The sequence below is a fragment of the Carassius carassius genome, chromosome 26, assembly GCF_963082965.1.
Source record: "Carassius carassius chromosome 26, fCarCar2.1, whole genome shotgun sequence".
Classification (NCBI taxonomy): domain Eukaryota; kingdom Metazoa; phylum Chordata; class Actinopteri; order Cypriniformes; family Cyprinidae; genus Carassius; species Carassius carassius.
Window position 1 is genome coordinate 28235009 of NC_081780.1, and position 22301 is coordinate 28257309.

Here is a 22301-nt window from a genome sequence, read left to right on the forward strand (position 1 = left end):
ATCAAGTATTATTTAATACTAGAACTTTAGTAATTAAAAATAAACTTGATAACCATGTTTGAATGCATATTAGTCATTTTAACTGAACACTTTAACTGGACTGTTGGTGGTGTTTTTTTTGGTCATTCAGTGTCTCTGTAAAAAAATAAAAAAATAAAATAATTTTTGGGAACAAAAAAAACCTAGCTAAAAAACTGATAGGATAATAATGATATGAATTCCACTAATGAGAACCATGAAACGCATTAAGGTTAACTAAAGATTAAAGAGCTACTGGATTTATGAACATTAAACAGGTTTTGTGCATTCACTTGAACTGATTTGGTAAAATCATAACAGGGACGATAATAGGGGAGCGCCAGCCAATAAGATTGCCGTTTGCGCATTAGCTCCGCCCACTACCAGAATTTACAGTACGTCAAATACAGGTGCGATGCACATCCATTGAGATGAACTGAAAAACACAAAGGACAGATCGCCTGACGGAGAGTGAAACTGAAGCACTATATATATATCTGTGCTTAACATGTTCATAGCCTCCAATTCACACACTGGCGAGTAAAATGTGTACATTTATTAGACATTGGCTAATATTAGACATCATTTAGTTGCCCAGAGTGAAGACTTAGTCGCATATGCAAGTGATTTACTCACAATGTAGAGGGTTGGTACTACTGGCAGAGGAAATGCAAGTACGATCAGGGTTATCTGTACCGAATCATACTCTACTGAACTGTACCATACAACTCAGTGGAAATGAGCCATTAAAGTCAAGATGAGACATCATCACACGTAAACAGCTCAGTTACTTGACATACATTTATTTTTATTTTTATCTATACACGGTTGTCTATCTCCTTTACTAAACAAAAAAAAAAGTTATTACACAGAATGAAATTGAATGACTTCCAAAACGAATGTGCAGATGATTGTAGAAATGACTACTTTTTTAAAACATCTTATCACACTGAGGAAAATGGCTTCCCAGAGTGGGTTTTCAAATGACGTTTCATGCTGCTTGGACATGTGAATCTCTTCTCACACTGAGGACACTTGTAAGGCTTCTCTCCAGTGTGAACTACCTTGTGTATCTTAAGGTATTCTTTAATTTTGAAACTCTTTCCACACTGTTCGCACGTGAAAGGTTTCTCTCCAGTGTGAACTCTTATGTGAGTCTTGAGTTTTCCTTCTTTTGTGAAATTCCTTCCACAGTGATGACACATGAAAGGTTTTTCTCCTATGTGAATTTTGACATGATCCTGAAGGTGATTCGTGTCTGTGAAACTCCTTTCACACTGATGACATTTAAAACTCTTTTCCCTTGAGTGAATACTGATGTGATAGTTAAGGTTTTCTTTATATCTGAAACTCTTTCCACACTGACTACATATGAAAGGCTTCTCTCCAGTGTGACTTCTTATGTGAGTCTTTAGACTTTCTTTGAGCCTGAAACTCTTTTCACATTGAGGGCAGGTGAAAGGTTTCTCTCCAGTGTGAACTCTCATGTGGGCATCAAGGGTTCTTTTCTGTGCAAAACATTTTCCACACTGAGAACATATTAATGGCTTTTTTTCAGTGTGAACTCTCATGTGAATCGTAAGTCCTCCATTTCGTGAGAAACTCTTCCCACACTGAGTGCAGGTATAAGGTCTCTCTCCAGTGTGAATACTCATGTGGGCTTTAAGGTGACTTTTCAGTATAAAACTCTTTCCACACTGATCACAGGTGTAAGGTCTCACTTCGGTGTGAATTCTCATGTGTGTCCTAAGGTTTTTTTTCCGCGCAAAACATTTTCCACACCGAGGGCATATCAACTGTTTATTTTCAGTGTGAATTTTCATGTGAACTTCAAGATTTTCTTTTTGATTGTAAATTTCTCCACACTGTTGGCAGGTGAAAGAGTTCTCTCCAGTATGAGTTCTCATATGGGAATCAATGTTTTGTGTTTTTTCAGCTGTTTTTGGTGAGAGAGTCTTTTCAGTCTGTGAGCAACTAATCGATTCTTCTTCAGTTTTGAAATCATGATGTTCTTCATTCTGATCTTTCACTTTCATTTCATTCAGTTCTTGACTCCCCTCTTTCAGTGCCATCAGGTCTAAGGTGAAAAGAGACAGATACAAGTTAACACCAGTAGTGGTCGACAATATATCAGCCAATATTTGGCATTTTTCAAATATTAGCATCGGCCGATAAGTTTTTCTGAAAGAGTAGAAGTAGAAGTCTGCCTAATAATCAGATAGAACGTTTAATCAATGGAATTAATGTATACAGAAAGTATTATAACGATTACTTTTATATTATTAGTAATAGAAAAGGCAAGCATTATAATAACGTTTCGTTTGCTGGCAGCATTAGGAAAATATGGATTTATATCAATATTTGAATGACAAATGAACATTTAATTTCACAAACCTTACCAACTTAAGTCAAATCCAGCTGTGAGATCTTGTGAAATGTGTATCCAGTATTATAATGTGTTCTCTGTGTGATGGCCGGTTTGTGTGAATTGAATGTTTTAAACTTTTAACTCTTGATTTCAAATTATGCTGCACTTTATACATTTATCCACGGTCATAATCATGTCATTTTCACTGTGTGCTGTATGTAAAATGAATGTTACCCTGGCTTTATTTGATAAAGATGATTCCCAATGCACACAAACTTCCCAGAATACTGAGTGCCCTGTTGGTTAAAGTGTTTACTTTCTTTTTAATTATATTTTATTAAATATTTATTTGTGAAAAATACTTTCTCTTCTAAAGTGTAATTATGTTTATTTTACACATTTATTTTTGAATCCATTGTCAAATGATATAAAATATTAATAATACATTTCTTTTTACAATTATATCGGCTATCGACCACCCGCTTTCAAAGATATCGGCAGTCAAAAACAAGTATCGGTTGACCACTAATCACCAGTTATGGAGCAACAGACATTAAAACATGACATGAAAAGCATCATATTCAAACACATGCATGCTAGATCCTGTACCTACTAAACTACTGAAAGACGTGTAACTTGTAGTATCAGAACTATTCACTGATATTGTTAATCCATTGCTTACTTAAGGACCTCCATCCATCTAGATGGAGAGATGTACCATTGCATTGTTTTTCATAATTACGTATGTGGTTATTGCATTCACAAATTGTTTTGTTAATAATCATGGCCTTCTTTCATGTAATAAATGTTGCAAGATCAACAAATAAGCTTTAGATGATTGAATAGAGCACTTGCTAGTCACAGTGTTCACTAGCTGTGTTTCCATTACCCTTCAAATTGCACAAACTGAAATAGTGAATTGAAAATGCACCCAATGGAAACCTATCGATTTCACAAAACTCCCATATAGCTCCCATTAGGCTTGCATAAGGCATTTTTTTAGGCAATTTGAGAACAGAATAATTTGCAAAACTGCAATGGAAACATATTTCACATTTACAGGTCATCTGGCAAACGCAAAAGTTATATGTTCATTCTCTAATGTATTATAATAGGGTGACCATACGTTCTCTTTTCCCTGGACATGTCCTCTATTTGGACCTAAAATATGCATTCGATCAGGGTTTTCAGATTTAGCTTTCTATAGTTGCCATACATTGTGTGCATTTTTGTATTAAAGCCCTTTTCTTAATGCTACACCTAATTTCTGACCAACCTGCTTGCTCCCACAAACATTCCAGTATTGAATATAATTTTCATGCATCAGGAAGCCACTATCAACATGGTGAGTATTTAAATACGTTTCCACCGCTGGAACTTTATCCATGAACTAGGGACTTTGGGCTGGTGTGTTTCCACCACAGGAACCAGGATCTAAATAAAGTTCCGGGTAAAAATTTCACCCCAAAAAAGTCCCTGCTGGCGAGGTGGTACTTTTTCAAAGTTCAGGAACTTTCGGGGGTGGGACTAGGCACTGAACATGCTGATTGGTCGGATTCACGCCGCATTTGATTGGTCGACTCCACGCAGCAGTAAATTCCATCCGCCATTTTCAAAAAATTGTTGCGGTGTGAACAGAAGTTGTATTCAACAATGGAGTGTAATAAAAAATACGATTGTTGGGCCGACGATGAGATGCAGGCTTTATTAAGCAATTTATTATTTGCGGAAGAGGACATCCAGCGGGAACTGGAAAATAAAGGATCACAACAATTGAAGTGGTTCCGATCGGCGTACTAACAAGTGGTTTGACCGCCTGGACGCATTGCTAGGACACAGACCATCCTTTTCTGGTGCAGCGGTGACAAGACTCCTTCACTGAATTGTTGGAAGCCGTGCCAGAATCCGATGACCAGTGGGTTGAAGATAAATAAATATATGTATATATCACATCTAAATGATATCGTTTTAAACTCGTTGAAGTGATAAATCAATCTAACTTTTTTTTACACCATGTTTTTCCAGACGAAACGAGTGGGCCGAATGAATTGCAGGCAACAGAGGCCAGCGTGTTTTCCCCAGCAATCACCAGTAGCCCTCGTCCCGTGTTTCCCACTGAATCACACACATGCCAAGGTATTAGCCACGTTTGACCTTTGTTCAAAATTATAACATTACTTCAAAACTGACCTATTTGAAATGTTAATGGTTATGTGACATTGTGTTTATTTTATATTTAAAACTAACATTGCCCGTGATCAAACATTAAAATATGGAACATGATGAGCCAACACAAATAGTTTAAAATGAAGAGTCTTTCAAAAAGTAGCCACTTGACTGAACACAGTTTCTTGTTTGCACTTTAACATTTGTCTTTGCACGCCTGCACATACATATATATATATATATATATATATATATATATATATATATATATACATATATATATATATATATATATATATATATACATATATATATATATATATATATATATATATATATATATATATAATATATGTGTGTGTGTGTATATATGTATACATGGCTATGTGTCTTTGCACTGTTGGAGGTTATATATAGTAGTCAACATTTGAAGTGTATCAAAATCTGTAATCAAAGTGGTCCTAAAATCCTCTTATAAAGTCAGCTCTTAATTTTTGATCCATGTCATATGATGACAACTGTATTTTATATACTGTTGGAATTACTGCTGTCAGAGTTGGTCGCTAGTTTCCACAGTGCAATGGTGATTCTTTTTTCGATGAGTACACAAAGTCTGTAGTTTGTGTCTTGTCTCTCCAGTTGAGGTTGCAATCGATGACAGAGGTACATAAAAGTATCCTTAGACATCTGGAAATTCTTTATCCACTGGGCCTCAGTGAAAGTAGAACCACGCTGTCGCACCATGCAGTTGTTCTATTTTGTACCCAAACTGTTGGCGAAACGCGACGCATTTGATAGTACTCGCAAATCTAGAACACACAAAAGTGGCAAAAATAAGTTTATGTAATCTATAATAACATTAATAACAACTCTGGATAATTTTGATTTAATTATTCCTTACCAATCTTGTTCTTTCTGCCCGATGGCACTCGTCTGTCCCAGCCATCTCACGGTCGATGTCGACAATTGCTGATAAGACACGTTGTCTCATTTTATATCGAGCATTACAAGCTTTCTGAATACGCTTTACTATCAGTGCTTGTCCGTTTTCTGACATTTGGTTCATTATTTCTTGAGTAAACCAGTACACCATGAGCAGAAGCAGCATACCTTGAATCTCTTTCTTACTACTTTTTCTGTCACACAAGAATGATTACCATCTGTCACTGACAGATAGGAAGCAGTCGCACGCAGTACTACGTCACCGGACAATTTAGTCAAGTAAGGTCAAGTCACCTTTATTTATATAGCGCTTTAAACAAAATACATTGTGTCAAAGCAACTGAACAACATTCATTAGGAAAACAATACAATAATGCAAAATGATAGTTAAAGGCAGTTCATCATTGAATTCAGTGATGTCATCTCTGTTCAGTTTAAATGGCATTTATTTGCAATCAAGTCAACGATATCGCTGTAGATGAAGTGACCCAACTAAGCAAGCCAGAGGCGACAGCGGCAAGGAAACGAAACTCCATCGGTGACAGAATGGAGAAAAATTTAGCATAATCTTCCCGGTACTTTAGACCGCGGTGGAAATGCAGAAGGCAACAGGTCTCGGGGGACAAAAAAGTTCCTGGAAGAAAAGTTCCGGGTAATTTCGTTGGAAACGCGGCATAAATCACTTTGGAGGCAGCTTGTGAGGGATGCGGGGTTGCCAAATCCACATTTTTTTCTACCGAACTGGGCAGATTTTAAAATTGTTGCAGCAGGTTGATTTTCTTCCGTGGGTTAGGGTTTTGAAATATTGCATACATTACATTTGACTAAAATGCTTGTATTGAACCAATGATAAAACTATGGTAAATGTTAACTTGTGTGAGGGTTGCATAGCCACTGGTAGGAAGTCTTTTAGCTGCGTTTATGATCAATCTGCAGAATGGTGACTGTGAAATATATATTTTAGGTTGGGAAATGACACATTTTGGATTTTGATATGGGATATGGTCATTGTACTACTTTTGGGGTTACTTTAACCACAACAATATTCATGTTACAGAAAATATAACAAAATGAACAATTCATCTAACTCTCACATGCTTTTTGAAACATTTTCCCTGCTCCTTTGTCCTCACATTTAGTCAGGCTCGTATAACTCTACTACTTAAGAAACCCACCCTTAACCCATCTCATTTAGAGAACTACAGACCAGTTTCCCTTCTCCCTTTCATTGCAAAAAAACTTGAACAAGCTGTGTTCAACCAAGTCTCTGCATTTCTCACACACAACAACCTCCTTGACAGCAACCAATCTGGTTTCATAAGTGGACATTCAACTGAGACTGCCTTGCTCTCAATTGTTGAAGCCCTAAGACTGGCAAGAGCGCAATCCAAATCTTCAGTACACTGTAAACCTGAATGTTCAAAATAATTAATTGTAATAAGTAGTGTAAACTTAAAATGTTCTTAAAGTTATACTTACTAAAATATGTTGAGTGCCAGTAGCAATTTCCTTCTTTTTGAGTTTATTAAACTTGTAATTTTTGAGTAATATGAACATTTTTGTATTTTATGTAACTGCTACTTAAAATTATTAACTCAGAGTTACTTAAAACTATATGGATTTATGTCTTATTTTGAAAAAACAAATAAATAAATCAAATCAAGAACGAATTAAGAATAATTCAATTGCATCAGATAAATTTGTATATATATAATATATCACACACACACACACGCACGGGCCTATATACATTTATAAAGAATTCATTGTTAGTTTGCATGTTACAAGGTTTAATAAATTACATTATAAAAAAATATTTTTTTAAAAGCGCTTCCACCGCTCTTATTTTGTAGTATTTGCGTGCACTTGCACTTCCTCTTCAAACAGCAGAGCAGACCGGAGAGGAGCACTCAGCTCTGGCCAAATGAGTTGTGAATGTAAGTAGTCAACATAAAACTTTCTTGAATCTTTGTTTCTGGAGGTTCAACGTGTTTCTAAGACGGACAATGTGAGTCACGTCAGCAATGTAAAACGATTAACCGTTAGGTCAGCAAGCTAACATGCAAAGCCATCCCTCCAGTTAGCTGTATAGGCTACATGGCTAGCTAGGCTAATGTAATTGAAAAAAACTGGTTGAGCCCAACGTGCAGCAGTGGATAGTAAGGTATCATGTACTGCTCAATAAAAACTCGAAATCTGTGCTGGAGCTGTGTCAGTGTTGTGAGTGAAAGCAGAAGCTAACTCCACGTGTTCCTTAGGCTAACTGAAAGCTATTCTCTGCAAGTTGAATTCGTTTTTTCTTTTTGGTTGTTTTTATTGCTACGATAAGAATTTTATGGATGCTACCAGCCCAATTTTACCTAACTTTGACTTATTTGTGTAATAAAATATTTTGAATAGTCAAACAGGCATCTTACACATCTACTTTGTTTTAATCAATGTTGTTGTATATTGTTGTACAATTTTAGTATGAGGATTATGACTGCAGTTTTTGATAGTTCTGATAGAGGTTTAAACTTCATGACAGGTGTCCTGTAAAATAATTTTTTTTGTGTGTTTTCAGGTTGGTGCAACAAATATGACTTGGCACTGTAAGTTGTGTTCAGCTTCTTTTACCACTAGAACCTATTTATTTAAACACTGCAGACTGCTGCACAGCCACTTTTCAAAAATTAGCCCACTCCCATGCCTCCATGATGATTGCATGTGCACATTTCAGACACTTAGTGCACTGAAAACTCATCTGTCAATATATCATACTCAAGAAAATAACAGCAATGCAAAGGGGATTCAGGAACTTGTGACTTTCAAGTGTCCTTTATGCACATTTCAGCAACCTTTTTCTGAGTCTGTACTCCTTTGTCACATATGATCACACTTAAAAAAGCATGAGACAGTGCTATGCCCATACAAAGGTTGTAACTATAGCACAAATGTATACTCTTCTTTTAATTCCCATAAAAGTAGAGTGCATCAAGCGAGTCTTGCGTCAGACTTTGGTAGTAACATTGTCTTTGAGCATATTCAGAATCTCCAAGACACAAACTCTAACGTCACTATAGATAGATGCCACCTACGTCACTACAAATAGAACGCCGCCATATTTGCGACCGACTCGCCCGGTATGGCCGCCCAAACTGCCCATTTGAATGAGAGAGAGAGACAGAGATACCTGGAGAAAATTTCTATTTTAGGCTCCGATCCTTATTTGTTACCCCCAGTTTTCTTTTGTCCATTATTATCTGCCCCAGACTTGCCCAAATTGGCCTTCCATGAGATATATATATATATATCTTGTACATAACCCCTCCCCATACAGTGGGGATCGCTTGAAGGCTTTCAAGAGTACAGATGCTTATCAATATGCTGTGGCTGGATGGGTGAAAAACGTGAAAGTGCGGCACCTGGCCACCAAGGATTTATATTTAATCATGGGAAATGTAGGTATTATAAAAACAATTTCAAATGTATGATTTTTGGTGGTAGTTTGCTCTGACTAGGTAGCGAGTTGTTAGCTAGCTAAGTGGCTAACAGCTGGTAGCCACGGGCCGGCACACGGCTAGCTGTCATTAATCTAGGGTGACCAAACGTCCTGTTTTCCCAGGACATGTCCTGTTTTAACGCCCCGTCCTGGCTGGTTTTTAAAAAAGTGATGAAAATGTCCTGGTTTTCATTATTTTAAATTCACGCTTGCCTTTGCACACAAAACATATGAAACCGGCTTCGGCTTATAATCAGCGCGTTCCATCCGCAGCGGCAAACAGAGAGTATGTGTGTGTGTTCATCTCTCAGCCTCATTGGTCTATATGTCAGAATATTTTAAATGACCAATCAAATCAAAGTAGGCGGACTTTACGTTCACAGAATTTTAACAGCTTGAGCTAAATATCACGAATATCATTAATAAACATGCTATTTATCAGAATAAATATGATTATATTTCAAAATCAGTTTACTGTACAAATGCACGATTAATGATTACATATTGTAAAGATAACTGCATGTGTAGTGTGTATATGTGACTAAAATGAAAATTAGGCACAGCAACCATTAATGTAATCTGAAAGACCGAAGAAAGCTCTAATGTCCTTATTTTTTTGCTTGGGTATGAAATTTAACAAAGTCCTAAATTGTCACAGCAGACATTTAAATGCCAATAAACATAGAAGCAATGTGCAGTGCTGCAATGTAAATTACCGGATTTTTGTGGAGTGTCAATGGCCATGCTAACAGTAATATGATTGCAGTCATTTAGGCAAAACATGAACACTGAAATTCATTCCCATTAACATATTCCTTACTTTTCCTGAACCATTTTTGATTAATTGAAACAACATCAGATAATCTCACTCAAACACTTGAGCTCATTAACGCACAGCAGCATAAAGCCTCAATAGAGAACATACCAAAAGTATACAATTCATCCATTCATTCAGAAACATACAACATCATCCCTTTATGATAGTACAGGAAGTATAAAATAATATTTATTATTTAACAGTTTGTTCTTCACTTAACAGGTCCATCATTCACAGGCTCTTAATACTAAGCCAACATGGCCATGGGTAGTGGTGCAGGAGGCAGGGACTGTCATCACAGCACACTGCACTTGTATGGCAGGACTGGGAGAGGTGTGCTCCCACGCCGCAGCACTAATGTTCTCACTTCTAGCTGCTGTTGAGCGCAAAGAGGGACAGGCATGCACAGATAAAGCATGTGCATGGGAAGAGCCAAGGCAAAAACTTGTGAAATATGATGAACTATCAAACATCTTTCAAAATAAGGAGAAAAATAAAAATCAAGACAAGCACCATCACTTGAAAGCATCCACTGATGAGCTCAAGCTATTTTTTGAACAGCTCCACCACAGTGAAAAACAGGAGGCCATCCCTAAGAAAAGTGCCATTTTGTCAGTTGTTGAAGGCCATTCTATCAGATACATGCCCAAGACTGTACAGTTGGACATGCCACCACCTCTTCCTACTCTGTACTCAAGCACCAGGCTTGAATTGGATTTGCCCGCACTGCTGGAGGAGGCTGCTAGGATTTTTGAGGAGCTGCATCTCACTCCTGAGCAGGTAAGATATGAAAAAGACTTCTTTAACAGTGGTTCTCAAACTTTTTCTTGTCATTCCCCACCATGAAGGGTGGTAATTGTCAAGCTCCACTTGTACCACATCATGCTTTTTGTAATAATTACCATTACACCATTTTGATGATTGGGTTATTTTTGGAGTGTTTGTTAGTTGAGGAGAAAACAAGAGAGCAGAGAAAGTCCAGGGTATGGTTTGATCAGAGAGCAGGGAGAGTTACCGCATCAGCATTTTATGAGGCAGCCAGGACAAAGAATTCTTCATCGCTGATAAAGAGAGTTTGCTATCCCCAGTCTTCCCGCTTTTCAACAGCAGCAACCAGGTATACGGTTTAGAAAGTAAGACATATTAACCATGGCTTTTTTCTTGCAATTCCATCATGAATACACTCCAGGAATTATATTTTATGTAACCGTGTTGGTCAAATGCCTGAAAGATGAGTTTATCTATAGATCTACCTGTTGGTTTTACATAAAGTTTAAATATTGCTGACATACATGTTTTCATCAGATGGGGTCTGCAAAATGAAGACACTGCCAGGGAGTCGTACCTGAAGGCCATGCAAGATCTCCATGTGAACTTCAGCATTACAGCATCAGGGCTCATTATCAACCCGGACCTACCATGGCTAGGAGCATCGCCAGATGGTGTGGTGACCTGTGATTGCCATGGAAGTGGTGTGCTTGAAATAAAATGTCCTTTTAATGCTAATGGCCGTGCTCTCAAGGAATGTGTCAGCGACCCACATTTCTGCCTTACTGTGTCTGCAGAAGGTATGAACCTCAAGCAAGATCATAGTTACATGTATCAACTGCAGGCCCAAATGCGTGTAGCTGAGGTAATGTACGGAGATTTTGTTGTGTGGACACCACAAGAAGTTTTTAAGCAACGAGTACAATTTGATCAATACTTTTTTGATGAGGCCTACACTAGGGTGGAAGAATTCATTAGAACAGGGGTATTACCTCAGCTGTTGGGTAAATGGTTTACTGTGCCACACCTCTCCTCAAGTGCTAACCTTGAGAAGGCACCTGAGGGATGTTACTGTGGAAACCCTGTTGATGACACAGACATCCTCTCTTGCACATCTGAGCAATGCAAACGAAAGCACTTCCACAAGTCATGTCTGAAGCTGAGCAGGGTGCCAAAGAGTTGGATGTGTGTAGAATGCAAAAAGCAAACAAACAAGAAATGAAGTTGGCAAAGCAAGGTAGTTTTATTTGTATAGCACATATCAGCAACATTAAAGAGTGGTTAAAACAGATAAAATACGATTAGTTACAGTGAATGAATTTATAAATGAATTAATTGATATATTACTTCTTTGTTTTGAAATTGTATATATTGTATGTTGTATTGTGTGCATGTGTTTGTAGGCATGTATCAAATACATTTGATTCATACATCCACAAATGGACAATAAACAAATGATTAATAAATGCATGAATATTCATTGTAGTTCAGAGTCCACGCAAATACTAAAGAGATACTATATACAGTAAAATTTACAAGGAAAGCAATTGTATTACCTCTCTAATCTGTAGGGACGACAGATGGGCAAATGTTGCAAAGAGCACAACAAACTGTTACCATTTTGTCAATGGAGGGCTGTCCTTGCGCGTCGGCTTGGCAGAGGGACAGAGGGATGGTGGTCTGAAGAATAGTGTATTTATTTCTCACCAGGCCAATGACTCGCTCCACGTGGATCCTGACGGCTGCGAGTCCCCTTGTTGCCTCTAGCTCCAGTGGATGCATCTGTTGCTTGCCTTTGGTAAACGCTGGTATTTTCAATTGAGCACAATACAGACCCACTGTCTCTTTCACATTGAAACCTCTATCAGCTAGAATGACATCTCCTGGTGACAATTTATCAAGAAAGCCACAATTTTCCACAATGTGCTTGTCACTTTTGCGACCACCCCATCCTTTTGACACATGAGATATAACACCTTGTGGTATATAATAGAATAACAATTCGGGGTTCCTCTTTCTGCTGTTGTTAAAGCCAACCGCACAACATATTGCAGGCATATTCAGACCGTCGGTCGCAAAGATGGCGGCGCAAAGCTACAGTGACGTCATGTGAATCGAATGAATTGATGTGGATGAAGAGTGTCCAGTTCAGAGCACAGAAATGCCGGAAGATGAGCAGTGTGATACTTCAAAATTAAAACATCAACTCAAACTTAATGCAGCATCTTTATTTTTAAAGATGCACGCCATCCTTCATGTGTCAAACACAGCTACACAAGAAATAGTTGATCACTTGAATCAGATCTTTTATTTATCTCAGCCATTGATCAAGGATGCGATTAATGATATATTGCAGAAACATGGTCACAGTATCACGGATTCCACACTCAATGAAGTTGTCAGTGCTGTCATGGACTCGAATGTTGTATTTAGTGCAACCTCCAAAGGTGCAGAGTTGTCCTCTTATAAGCGAAGGAAGACATTTATAGAGCACAACTATCCAATGGTAATGCCAGTAGAGTACCATTTAGAAGCACCTGGGCATACCATCATGTATGTTCCAATCCTTCAAATGATTCAGGATCTGTTTAAAAACACAGATATCCTGAGCAAGATCAGAGAACAAAACACTGAGCATGGTTATTATGTGTCATATCGTGATGGCTCTCATTTCCAGGAAAATGAGTTACTCTCAACAGAAGATCTACACCTAGCAATACAGCTATATATTGACGATCTTGAAATTGCTAACCCTCTCGGCACATCACGTAAAGTTCACAAACTTTGTGCCGTATAATGGGTCCTAGCAAATGTGCCGCCCAAGTATAGATCAGCAATGCACACTATACAGTTGGCCATGCTAGCTAAAGTGACAGACATCCAGAAATATGGATATGCAGCTGTACTTGCTCCACTGGTTCATGATGTTCACACACTTGAACAGGATGGTGTTTTCATTGAATCTGTTGGTCAGAATGTGAAAGGCACCATATTCTGTGTTGCTGCTGACAATCTGGCTGCACATGGGTTAGGTGGCTTTGTGGAGTCATTCAGAGCAGATTATGTTTGCAGATTCTGTATGGCCACAAGTGAACAGTTTCAAACAACTGAGGTAAAAAAGGAGGAATGTGTCCAGAGAAGCAAAGCGAGTCATGACATTCATGTACAAAATGTCCTCCAAGATGAGAGTTCAAGCAGCCAATTTGGGGTTAAAGGTGATTGTGTCTTCCGTGAGTCACTTGAGCACTTCCACCCTATCACAGGTTTTCCTCCAGATCTACTACACGATCTTTTGGAAGGAATCGTTCCAGTTGAACTTGCACTTTGCATTAGAGAAATGATTCGGCTTAAGTACTTCACTTTAGAGTATTTGAACCAAAGGATCACTTCATTCCCATATCAGCACACTGATAAAGTAAATAAACCTCATCCAGTTCCCAAAACATTCATGACCCGGGGAACAATTGGTGGCAACGGGCATGAAAATGGCACCCTTCTCAGATTACTTCCGTTACTTGTAGGCAGTAAAGTACCAGAGGGTAATGATGCATGGGAGGTTTTGATGGACTTGAAAGAGTTGGTGGAATTAGCATTGTGCCCATCATTTTCTGATGAAACATTGGACTATTTTGTTTGCAAAATCAGTGACCACAGACAGATCCTACAAGAGGCTTTCCCTGAGTTTAGGCTTTGTCCTAAACATCACTATGTGGAGCATTACCCCACCTTAGTTAAGTGCTTTGGGCCCCTGGTGCATGTTTGGACCATGCGATTTGAAGCTAAACATCGCTTCTTCAAGAGGGTGGTGCATGACGCTCAAAACTTCAAAAATGTCTTGAAGACACTGGCAATCAGACACCAACACATGATGGCATATCACCTTGGTTCACCATTGTTTTTCAAACCAAAAACGCAAACATCCAGGGTTGACTGTTTTGGTTTCAGCTCTACCAGAAGTAGCTCAGACTCACATTAGAGGACAAACAACTAGTGACACTGTCTATCGTACATCAAAGGTGACCATTGATGGCACAGACTATACCAGTGGCATGTTTGTGTCCGTTGGAATCAGTGGGGGACTGTCCAAATTTTGCAGACTAACAGAAATCTACCTAGTGAATCACAATGTTTCTTTTCTCTGTTGTGATTATGACTCCTGGTATGTAGAGCATCTTCGATTCTACGAGCTGTCAGCCACACAGGGAAGCCTGTCTATCCACCTGCAAACTGACTTCAATGATACAATCCCACTCTCTGCATACAAGATTGATGGCTTGCTGCTGTTGACTCCCAAGAGGTTCATACAAGTGAGACAAAATTAAGACCACTCTATGGTAAGTAATTCTTCTTAAATCATTACTTGTTAATTTATTGGAAAATGTGCTCCGTATAATCAATCATTATATACATCCACATTAGGGCTGACCCCAAAAAAATCGAAGCTTTGTTAGTTACCATGGTAATCGGTCATGAAGTCTGATCGATTTTTAACACCGGTTCTCATCGGCAATTGTTACATTGAAATGAGTAGGCTACTTGGCATTCCCGAAGCCTGCCTGATAAGTTTTGGAGACATGCAGCAGTTGTTTTTCCATACATTCATTATGTCCGCCAGTCAGCCGGCCGTCGGAGCTTCGATTAAGATCAATTTTGTCTGCGAATAATCAATTATCTAAACATGGTAATCGGGACAGCCCTAATCAGCATACATGACCTGCATTTTTGAATTGCACTCTGGTAACTCATTCTAAAGAACATGTCTATAATGCATTAAAAGCACAAATATAACTGGCTAATGTTATGGTAGTTATAATGTACTGTGGAACCGAGGTCTCAGGTTTTTCTTTCAAACACTGTCACTTTGGCTTGTAGGTATAAAGCATTATGAATGCCGAACACATTGGAGGTTGTCATTAATGATTATAAACATTTAGAAAGCCTTATAAATGCACTATAATGTCTGTGTGCTGATGTGTTTTTAACCTCCAAATCTCTTCATTTATTAAAGTGATGGCAGCTGAAGCCCTACAAAACATGATCCTTCGTGTCATCCAGGCAGGCCGTGTTAGAAAATTAAAACTCAGCTCCCGTCCAGCCTCTGTTGATGCACTGATTTAGATTTTGAAAGAAAAACTGGAATTGGACTGTGACTTCAGTTTGCAATACGAAGATCCTGACTTTGATGGAAAACTCACTTGCCTGGTTGACATTGAGGAGTTACCACAAAAAGCCTGTGTTCATATTTCACTTAAACAGGACTCAAGTTATCTTACATCAACTGATACCCTTTCAGATGTGTCTTCCCCAGAACGTCTGAGCAGATGGCCTCCAGGGTCCTTTTCAAATTCCCACATTTGCATTGGATGTTGAGCTGACACTTAGAGATGGGAATGCTGAATTTGAAAAGAATGAAACACCTCTTCAGTTGTCAAGGGACCAAAAGCACAATATTTTAGACAAACTGGCATCTACCATATCTGGTTTTAAGGCTTACCCCAGTGATAAAGAGATAGCAATGGTGGCTGAAGCTCTTGTGAGGAAACACCAATGTTTAAAAGAAGCAGGATCTGACGATGGATGGAAGAACAGCATCAAGTTTAAAATGGGCAATTACAGGACCAAGATGAGAAGGGCTGGATGTCAGGAAGTTGCTGTAAATGCTTTGAAAAGAAGCCAAAAAACCCTGAGAATGAAGCTTCACACTCCAACATCAAAAGGCCTAAGCGTGCAGAGGTCAACTTTCTGCCTAACTTTCCTAAAGGGCAGGATCCCTCAAGTCTTGACCTTATGAGGCAGGCTATTGTTGACGAAGTAAAGAAGACTGAGGAAAACCTACCCCTTATTGGTAAGATGATGCAGAACATGTTTGCCTTGCGACGACAGACTATTGTGATGTCCTGCCCACCGGTGAAAGAGCTAATGGACCTCTGGCCTGCTCTTCATATGCAGTCTGAGGTAATATGGGTCAACTCTATCATCTGTTTTTATCTTTGGTAAATATATGTAATAAAATAATTTTTTAGGTTCTTTTTTTCAATTTTTTTCTTTGCTACTGTATGTCACATTGTGTGTAATGTTGCCAAATGTCATTCATCATAAAATAAATAATTGCTGTTACTGTCCTTTCCTCAATGCAGCTATATGCAGAGTTCCAACGGATAACTAACAAGAACCTAGCTAACACTTTCTATGCCGAGCTTGATCGCCATACTCCTCGTTTGATGGCCTTATTTAGACAGAAAGCTTCCAAAACTGGAAGGACTGCAGATGCTTTGGCAGACATTTTCAAAGTCCATGATACACAGGTGATTATACATTTCACAAGTAGTCTTAGTATAATATTGGGAGTTTAATGCTTCAAATAAGCTATTCTACGTTGCACCAGTCAGCAGGTTATTAGTGGATTTATGTGCAGATATTGGTAATGAATTAATAATTAGTTGAGACTGTTTGGCATTGGTTTGATTAGTAAACTTGTCACAACACTATTTTAATCTTCTAGGAATTACATGATATCCACACAAGGCGTACCACTGTTCTACATGCCCTTCCTTTGTATCTACGTGAGGAAGTCTCTGGATTTTTCAGAACATTTGTGGTAAGTCCCATTTAAGAGATATTAGGCCTATTGTACTGTAAATTAACCAATTCATATTTTCATTTCCAACACACTAGAATTTCTGTATTTGTACCAGTGTTTCAACTACAAACCTCTGGCAAGATGTTTATAAGTGTGAAGTGTCATTTTGAGCCCATTACAGCATCAAAAAAAATCAACTGCAAAGAAAATAAAGTAGCAGTCATTAGCCTAACAGTGGAACATATAAAAGTCATCTTACTTTCTCAGCAACGAGAGCACCATGCAGCAGAATGAACAGGAGTCTTTCAGACTTGTGTATTTATTGTTATATATGACATCCAACTGTAATCAAAATTGTCACAGCCATAGTTTCATTGAATGTGATTAGTATGTGATCTCCCTTTCATTTTTTTAAGGATGATATGGAGCCAGACCTGGGGGATGCATCAGTGGTCCTCCTTACAACCGTCAGTGATGATGCCACAAGCCCAGTTCACTACCACCCAGTGAGAGTCTTTGTCGTCCTAGAGGGTGATGTGGTTGTCAATCTCCCCAGGCTTGCTGATGCCTTCCTGGTAATGTTCGGCCTTATCTATGCACTACATCTGAGCTATCCCAAGGGACTGACAAACACTTGAGTTCACACAGAAAATCTTACTTGGTCTTGATGACTCTAAACTGTCACCCAAGCTGCAGACTCTTAAAAATGACCTGATGTTGTATGTGTAACTCAAGATCCAAAAAGGAGTGGTGGGTTCTGATGGCTCACTCTGTTAGAGCATAGTCCACAATGAGACTGTCATGTCAGGTCCATGATGACTACTGTTCAACTGTTGATGTTAAAGTTGCTGCTCTACTCAGCTGGTTTTCAGCCAAATGGCACAAAGTACACACTGTTTTTGTACTTGTAAATGTAACTTTTATTGTTGTTTAAACTGAAATGCAAGGTTGAATTAAGTGTTTATACACTATGGCATTTTGTTTTTCAAAGGTGTACTATATAGTTTTGGGAAATATTTTTTTTATCAGAAAAGAAAGATCTTCATTGACACCATTTCATAAATAAATAAACAACTGTCCTCAAAGTTTCAGGCTGCTTTACTTTAGTAAAGTAGCCACCTTTCTAGTTGAAAACAGTCTGGGACTTTATTTTCTTCTGAGGATGGGATGTTTATTCAGTTATGGAAATGGATCAAATTGTTTTAATTGTCTTATTAAACTAGTTATTTTGCTTTTCGAGTTTGAATTACTTTTCTAAAACTCTACAGTGCACCCTGATGTTGCTAGATTTGAACCAAACGAAGGCTACACACTGCCTTTGTACATGTTAATGTACAGTTTTGAACTTTTAGCAGTTTTAGTTGTGAAGAATTTACAAGCTTGTTTGTACAATGCTGCACTGCAAGTTTACAACCAGATGGAATGTGCAATTATTTTTTATTACTACTGATATTATTATATTATTACTATTATTAATTAGGTTTCAATTTGTGCTAAAAGGCACAGGTGTGGGCAAATATTTCTAAACTCAAATTTTTGGTCACCACCCAGGACTTGCTGATGCCCCCCTGGTAATGTTCTATTAACAGTTTATAAGCTATTTGTGACAAAGATATTTTCTTAATTTAATTTTAGCGTTTCAGAGTTTGAATATTTTCTACTAGTTCATCTTAAAGTATAAACAACATGGCCAGAAGTAGACTTGTTAATTGATATTTGTTATTTATGTATTTATATATTTTTTTGCTAAAAGACTGGCCAAGGAAAGTTTCTACTAAACATCTGAATAAAAAAAAATATATATATTTTTTCACTATTAATTTGATGTGTTTGATCTGTAATCAATTTTTGAAAATAATTTTGTTTGACTTTTAAGTCAAGTGTACTTATTATTTTTAAGGCAATCGGTTGCCACAAATATTTTAATTTGGAAGTAAATGATTTTGAGTTGTAACAAGTCTATGTTTTTGAGTTATGGGTAATCAGAAGATTTATTGAAAAAACTAATAAAAGTTCTCTTGAATTATTGCAATGAGAAAGATGAATAAATATTCTGAGTAGCAGAAACTGAAAATGTTTGAGTTTGCTTAATCAGTAAATTTAAGTTAATTATAATTTAAAATTATATTTAAAATAAACTCCAAAAATATAAGTGATAATGTACTCAAATGTTTGAGTTTATAAACTTAAAAAAATTGTGGCAACTGATTGCCTCACTTTTTTTTAGTTCTGCTTACTTATTCGGGTTTACAGTGTACTTGTCCTGCTTGATCTTTCCGCTGCTTTTGACACAGTTAACCACCAGATCCTCCTGTCAACCCTACTGTCAAAAGGCATCTCAGGAACCACACTTCAATGGTTTAAGTCTTACCTATCAGATAGGTCCTTCAAAGTATCTTGGAGAGGTGAGGTGTCCAAGTCACAACATCTAACTACTGGGGTGCCTCAGGGCTCAGTTCTTGGACCACTTCTCTTCTCTGCCTACATGGCATCATTAGGTTCTGTCATTCAGAAACATGGCTTTTCATACCACTGCTATGCTGATGACACTCAACCCTACCTCTCATTCCATCCTGATGATCAGCTGATCCTCCTTAGCCATCAAGAATCTGCTTAAAATTCATCACTTCCATCTTTATTCGACCCTCTAACTTTAGCACTCACAATTCTAATTGTATTCTTAAAAAAATCTAACTAGCTTTCTAATGTTTTTGTATTCCATTTTCTTTTCATTTTATACATTTAACAAAAGCAAAAAAGACTTCCAACACTAGCTTGCTCTATTCTTTTTCTATTCTATCTGCTTTCTTTTTATTTATTATATTATTTAATAGCCTTTGCTACGTGTACTGTGTTAAGCTAACTGAGACTTGTTATAGCACTTATCATTGCTCTTTTGTTGATTTTGATTGCTTCCATTGTCCTCATTTGTAACTTCGGTTAAAAACGTGTCTGCTAAATGCATAAATTTAAGTGTTTATATATATATATATATATATATATATATATATATATATATATATGGCAAATTTTGTATTATTGGTACAACTCAATTGCATGATGTCATAATTGTGAAAGCAGGATCTTCTTTTTTGTTTGGTCATGTGATCGCAACATTTCAGTTGAATGTCTCAACATTTTTACACTCATGTGACATTCTTCATCAATATCATTAATTTCAGTAGAGCTAGACATTTTGATAAGAATCAAATGAGTGAGTTCAGCTTTGAGAATAAAAACCAACCTGTTTGTTCCTCAATATCTTCATACTTCAGACTGAATGTTTCTTCAATCTTTATGTCTTCACTCTCCTCTTTAATAAACGCCATCTCTGTTTGTTCCTCAGTTTCTTCATGTTTGACTCTGAATGTTTCTTCAATCTTCTTGTCTTCAATCTCCTCTTTAATAAATGCCATCTTTATAATTGTGAGTCACATGAATCTCAGTTGCTTCAGCGGGAGGGGTTCCCTGTGTTTGGATGCGTTGTCCTGTAACAATAATTTAAAGAAAGAAAAATAAATGCATGCTAAATCTCTGTGCGTCTAAATCAGCTCCCTAGTTCAGTAGTCAGCACACTGAGAAGGGAGTCAGTTAAAGAGATGGACTTCAAATGATCTGAATAAAATAAGCAAATTATAAAGTTAATATTAGGTGTTCATTTTTTATATTTGGTATTCAATAATTTATACATAACATTAAATAGATTACACTTTCATGTAAACATTTGCAGCTGGTCTGTAAAAGCTGTCATTGCTGAACATGTTTGTTGTTCTCGTTTATTGTCAGCGCGCGCTGACTCGAATCACTGAATCATTTAACGAATGATTCGGTTCAGATGATTCGGATTCTCAGTTTCTCTCACTTCGTTCTCATCGTACTTGAAGGATATATTTATTTACGATATAATAGGGAGCGAAATGAGACGCACCTTTTCTGTCATTAATATGAGGATGGGCTTTACTCGCAAAAATAACGTTAAATAAATTATTACAACATTGTATTCAAGCATCTAGATTTTACGTAAGGTTGTAATTTTTACGTAAGGTGTCAATTAACAAAACGGTTTGAATTGATTTAAACCCTACTAACCTTTCTTCCGCCGAATAACAACAGACGCAGGGAGCGCGTTATGGCTTGAAGGGGCGCGACTTTATGACGTCACACCTTCAGATCAAAATAATAGTCCCGTTTACACACTGATGTCTATTATATGAATAAACAAAGCATTGTCACAATTATTAGCATGGTAAATCTATACATTTTTATATATATTTTTTTTATTAATGTGCATTTAAAACACTATACTATATGTTTTTGTACCTTGCTATTACATTACATAAAACTAGTCAATGCTGCTGCATAAGTGTTGCTATACAAAGGCTGAGAGAGTGACTGCAAATCTGACATCTTTCACTCTTTTGACTAAACAGTCTCTTGTTATTTATTTATTTACTTTTTCCCCCTTATTTGGAAAGTCATCCCAGGCACAGATCTGTTTTTCTGCATTTGTACCAGTTCATTTTATATACATATTTATATTTATATATATATTTGCATATAATTACACACACACACACACACACACACACACACACACACACACACACAAATAGTATACATATCTATAATTTCAAGCATTTCTCTACATGATTAAATATATTATTCTTTAACCTACTATTTGTTTCTGTCAATTTTATAAACTCTGACACCACAAATTTTTAAAAATTTGTAATACTACATAATATAGCCATGTCTCTGTGAAAACAAACACACAACAATCCCTTGTGATTGCATGCTTTGCATCTGCTGCCCCTTCGCCCCAGAATTTTTTTTTTTTTTTTTTGCTTTAACCCTTGGAAATAACAGTACAGTAGCTAAATATTACAAATATATAAACGCGTGGATTCATGACAAACAGTGTCAAACAGTTTTGTTTTTATTCTGATCCTGTTTGCTTCCACAGTTTCTGATCTCGGTTACACATAGGCTCCAGAAATGTTCATTACACTGACTTGTTCAGCAGCAGAGGTAGATAACGTATTTTATGTTCACCTGCGAATACATTCGTTTACCTTCTTTTGAACAGGATGCTAAAGCTAATCACCTCTCTGAGCGATTGGGCCAGTGCTGCTTCCTCAATGTTCATCATTCTCACACGTTT

The 22301-nt window shown here is 37.3% G+C and overlaps 1 protein-coding gene across 1 annotated transcript; it reads right to left on the minus strand.

Annotated features, from left to right (window-relative positions):
• Positions 1-529: 529 nt before the first annotated feature.
• Positions 530-21376, minus strand: LOC132106062 (gastrula zinc finger protein XlCGF57.1-like). Its single transcript, XM_059511681.1, has 3 exons — positions 21230-21376; positions 20385-20628; positions 530-2095 (listed from the first exon to the last, which is right to left on the minus strand). Exons 2-3 carry the CDS (start codon positions 20554-20556, stop codon positions 963-965), a joined length of 1305 nt encoding a protein of 434 aa, XP_059367664.1. The 5' UTR covers positions 20557-20628; positions 21230-21376; the 3' UTR covers positions 530-962.
• Between the last annotated feature and the right edge of the window lie 925 nt (positions 21377-22301).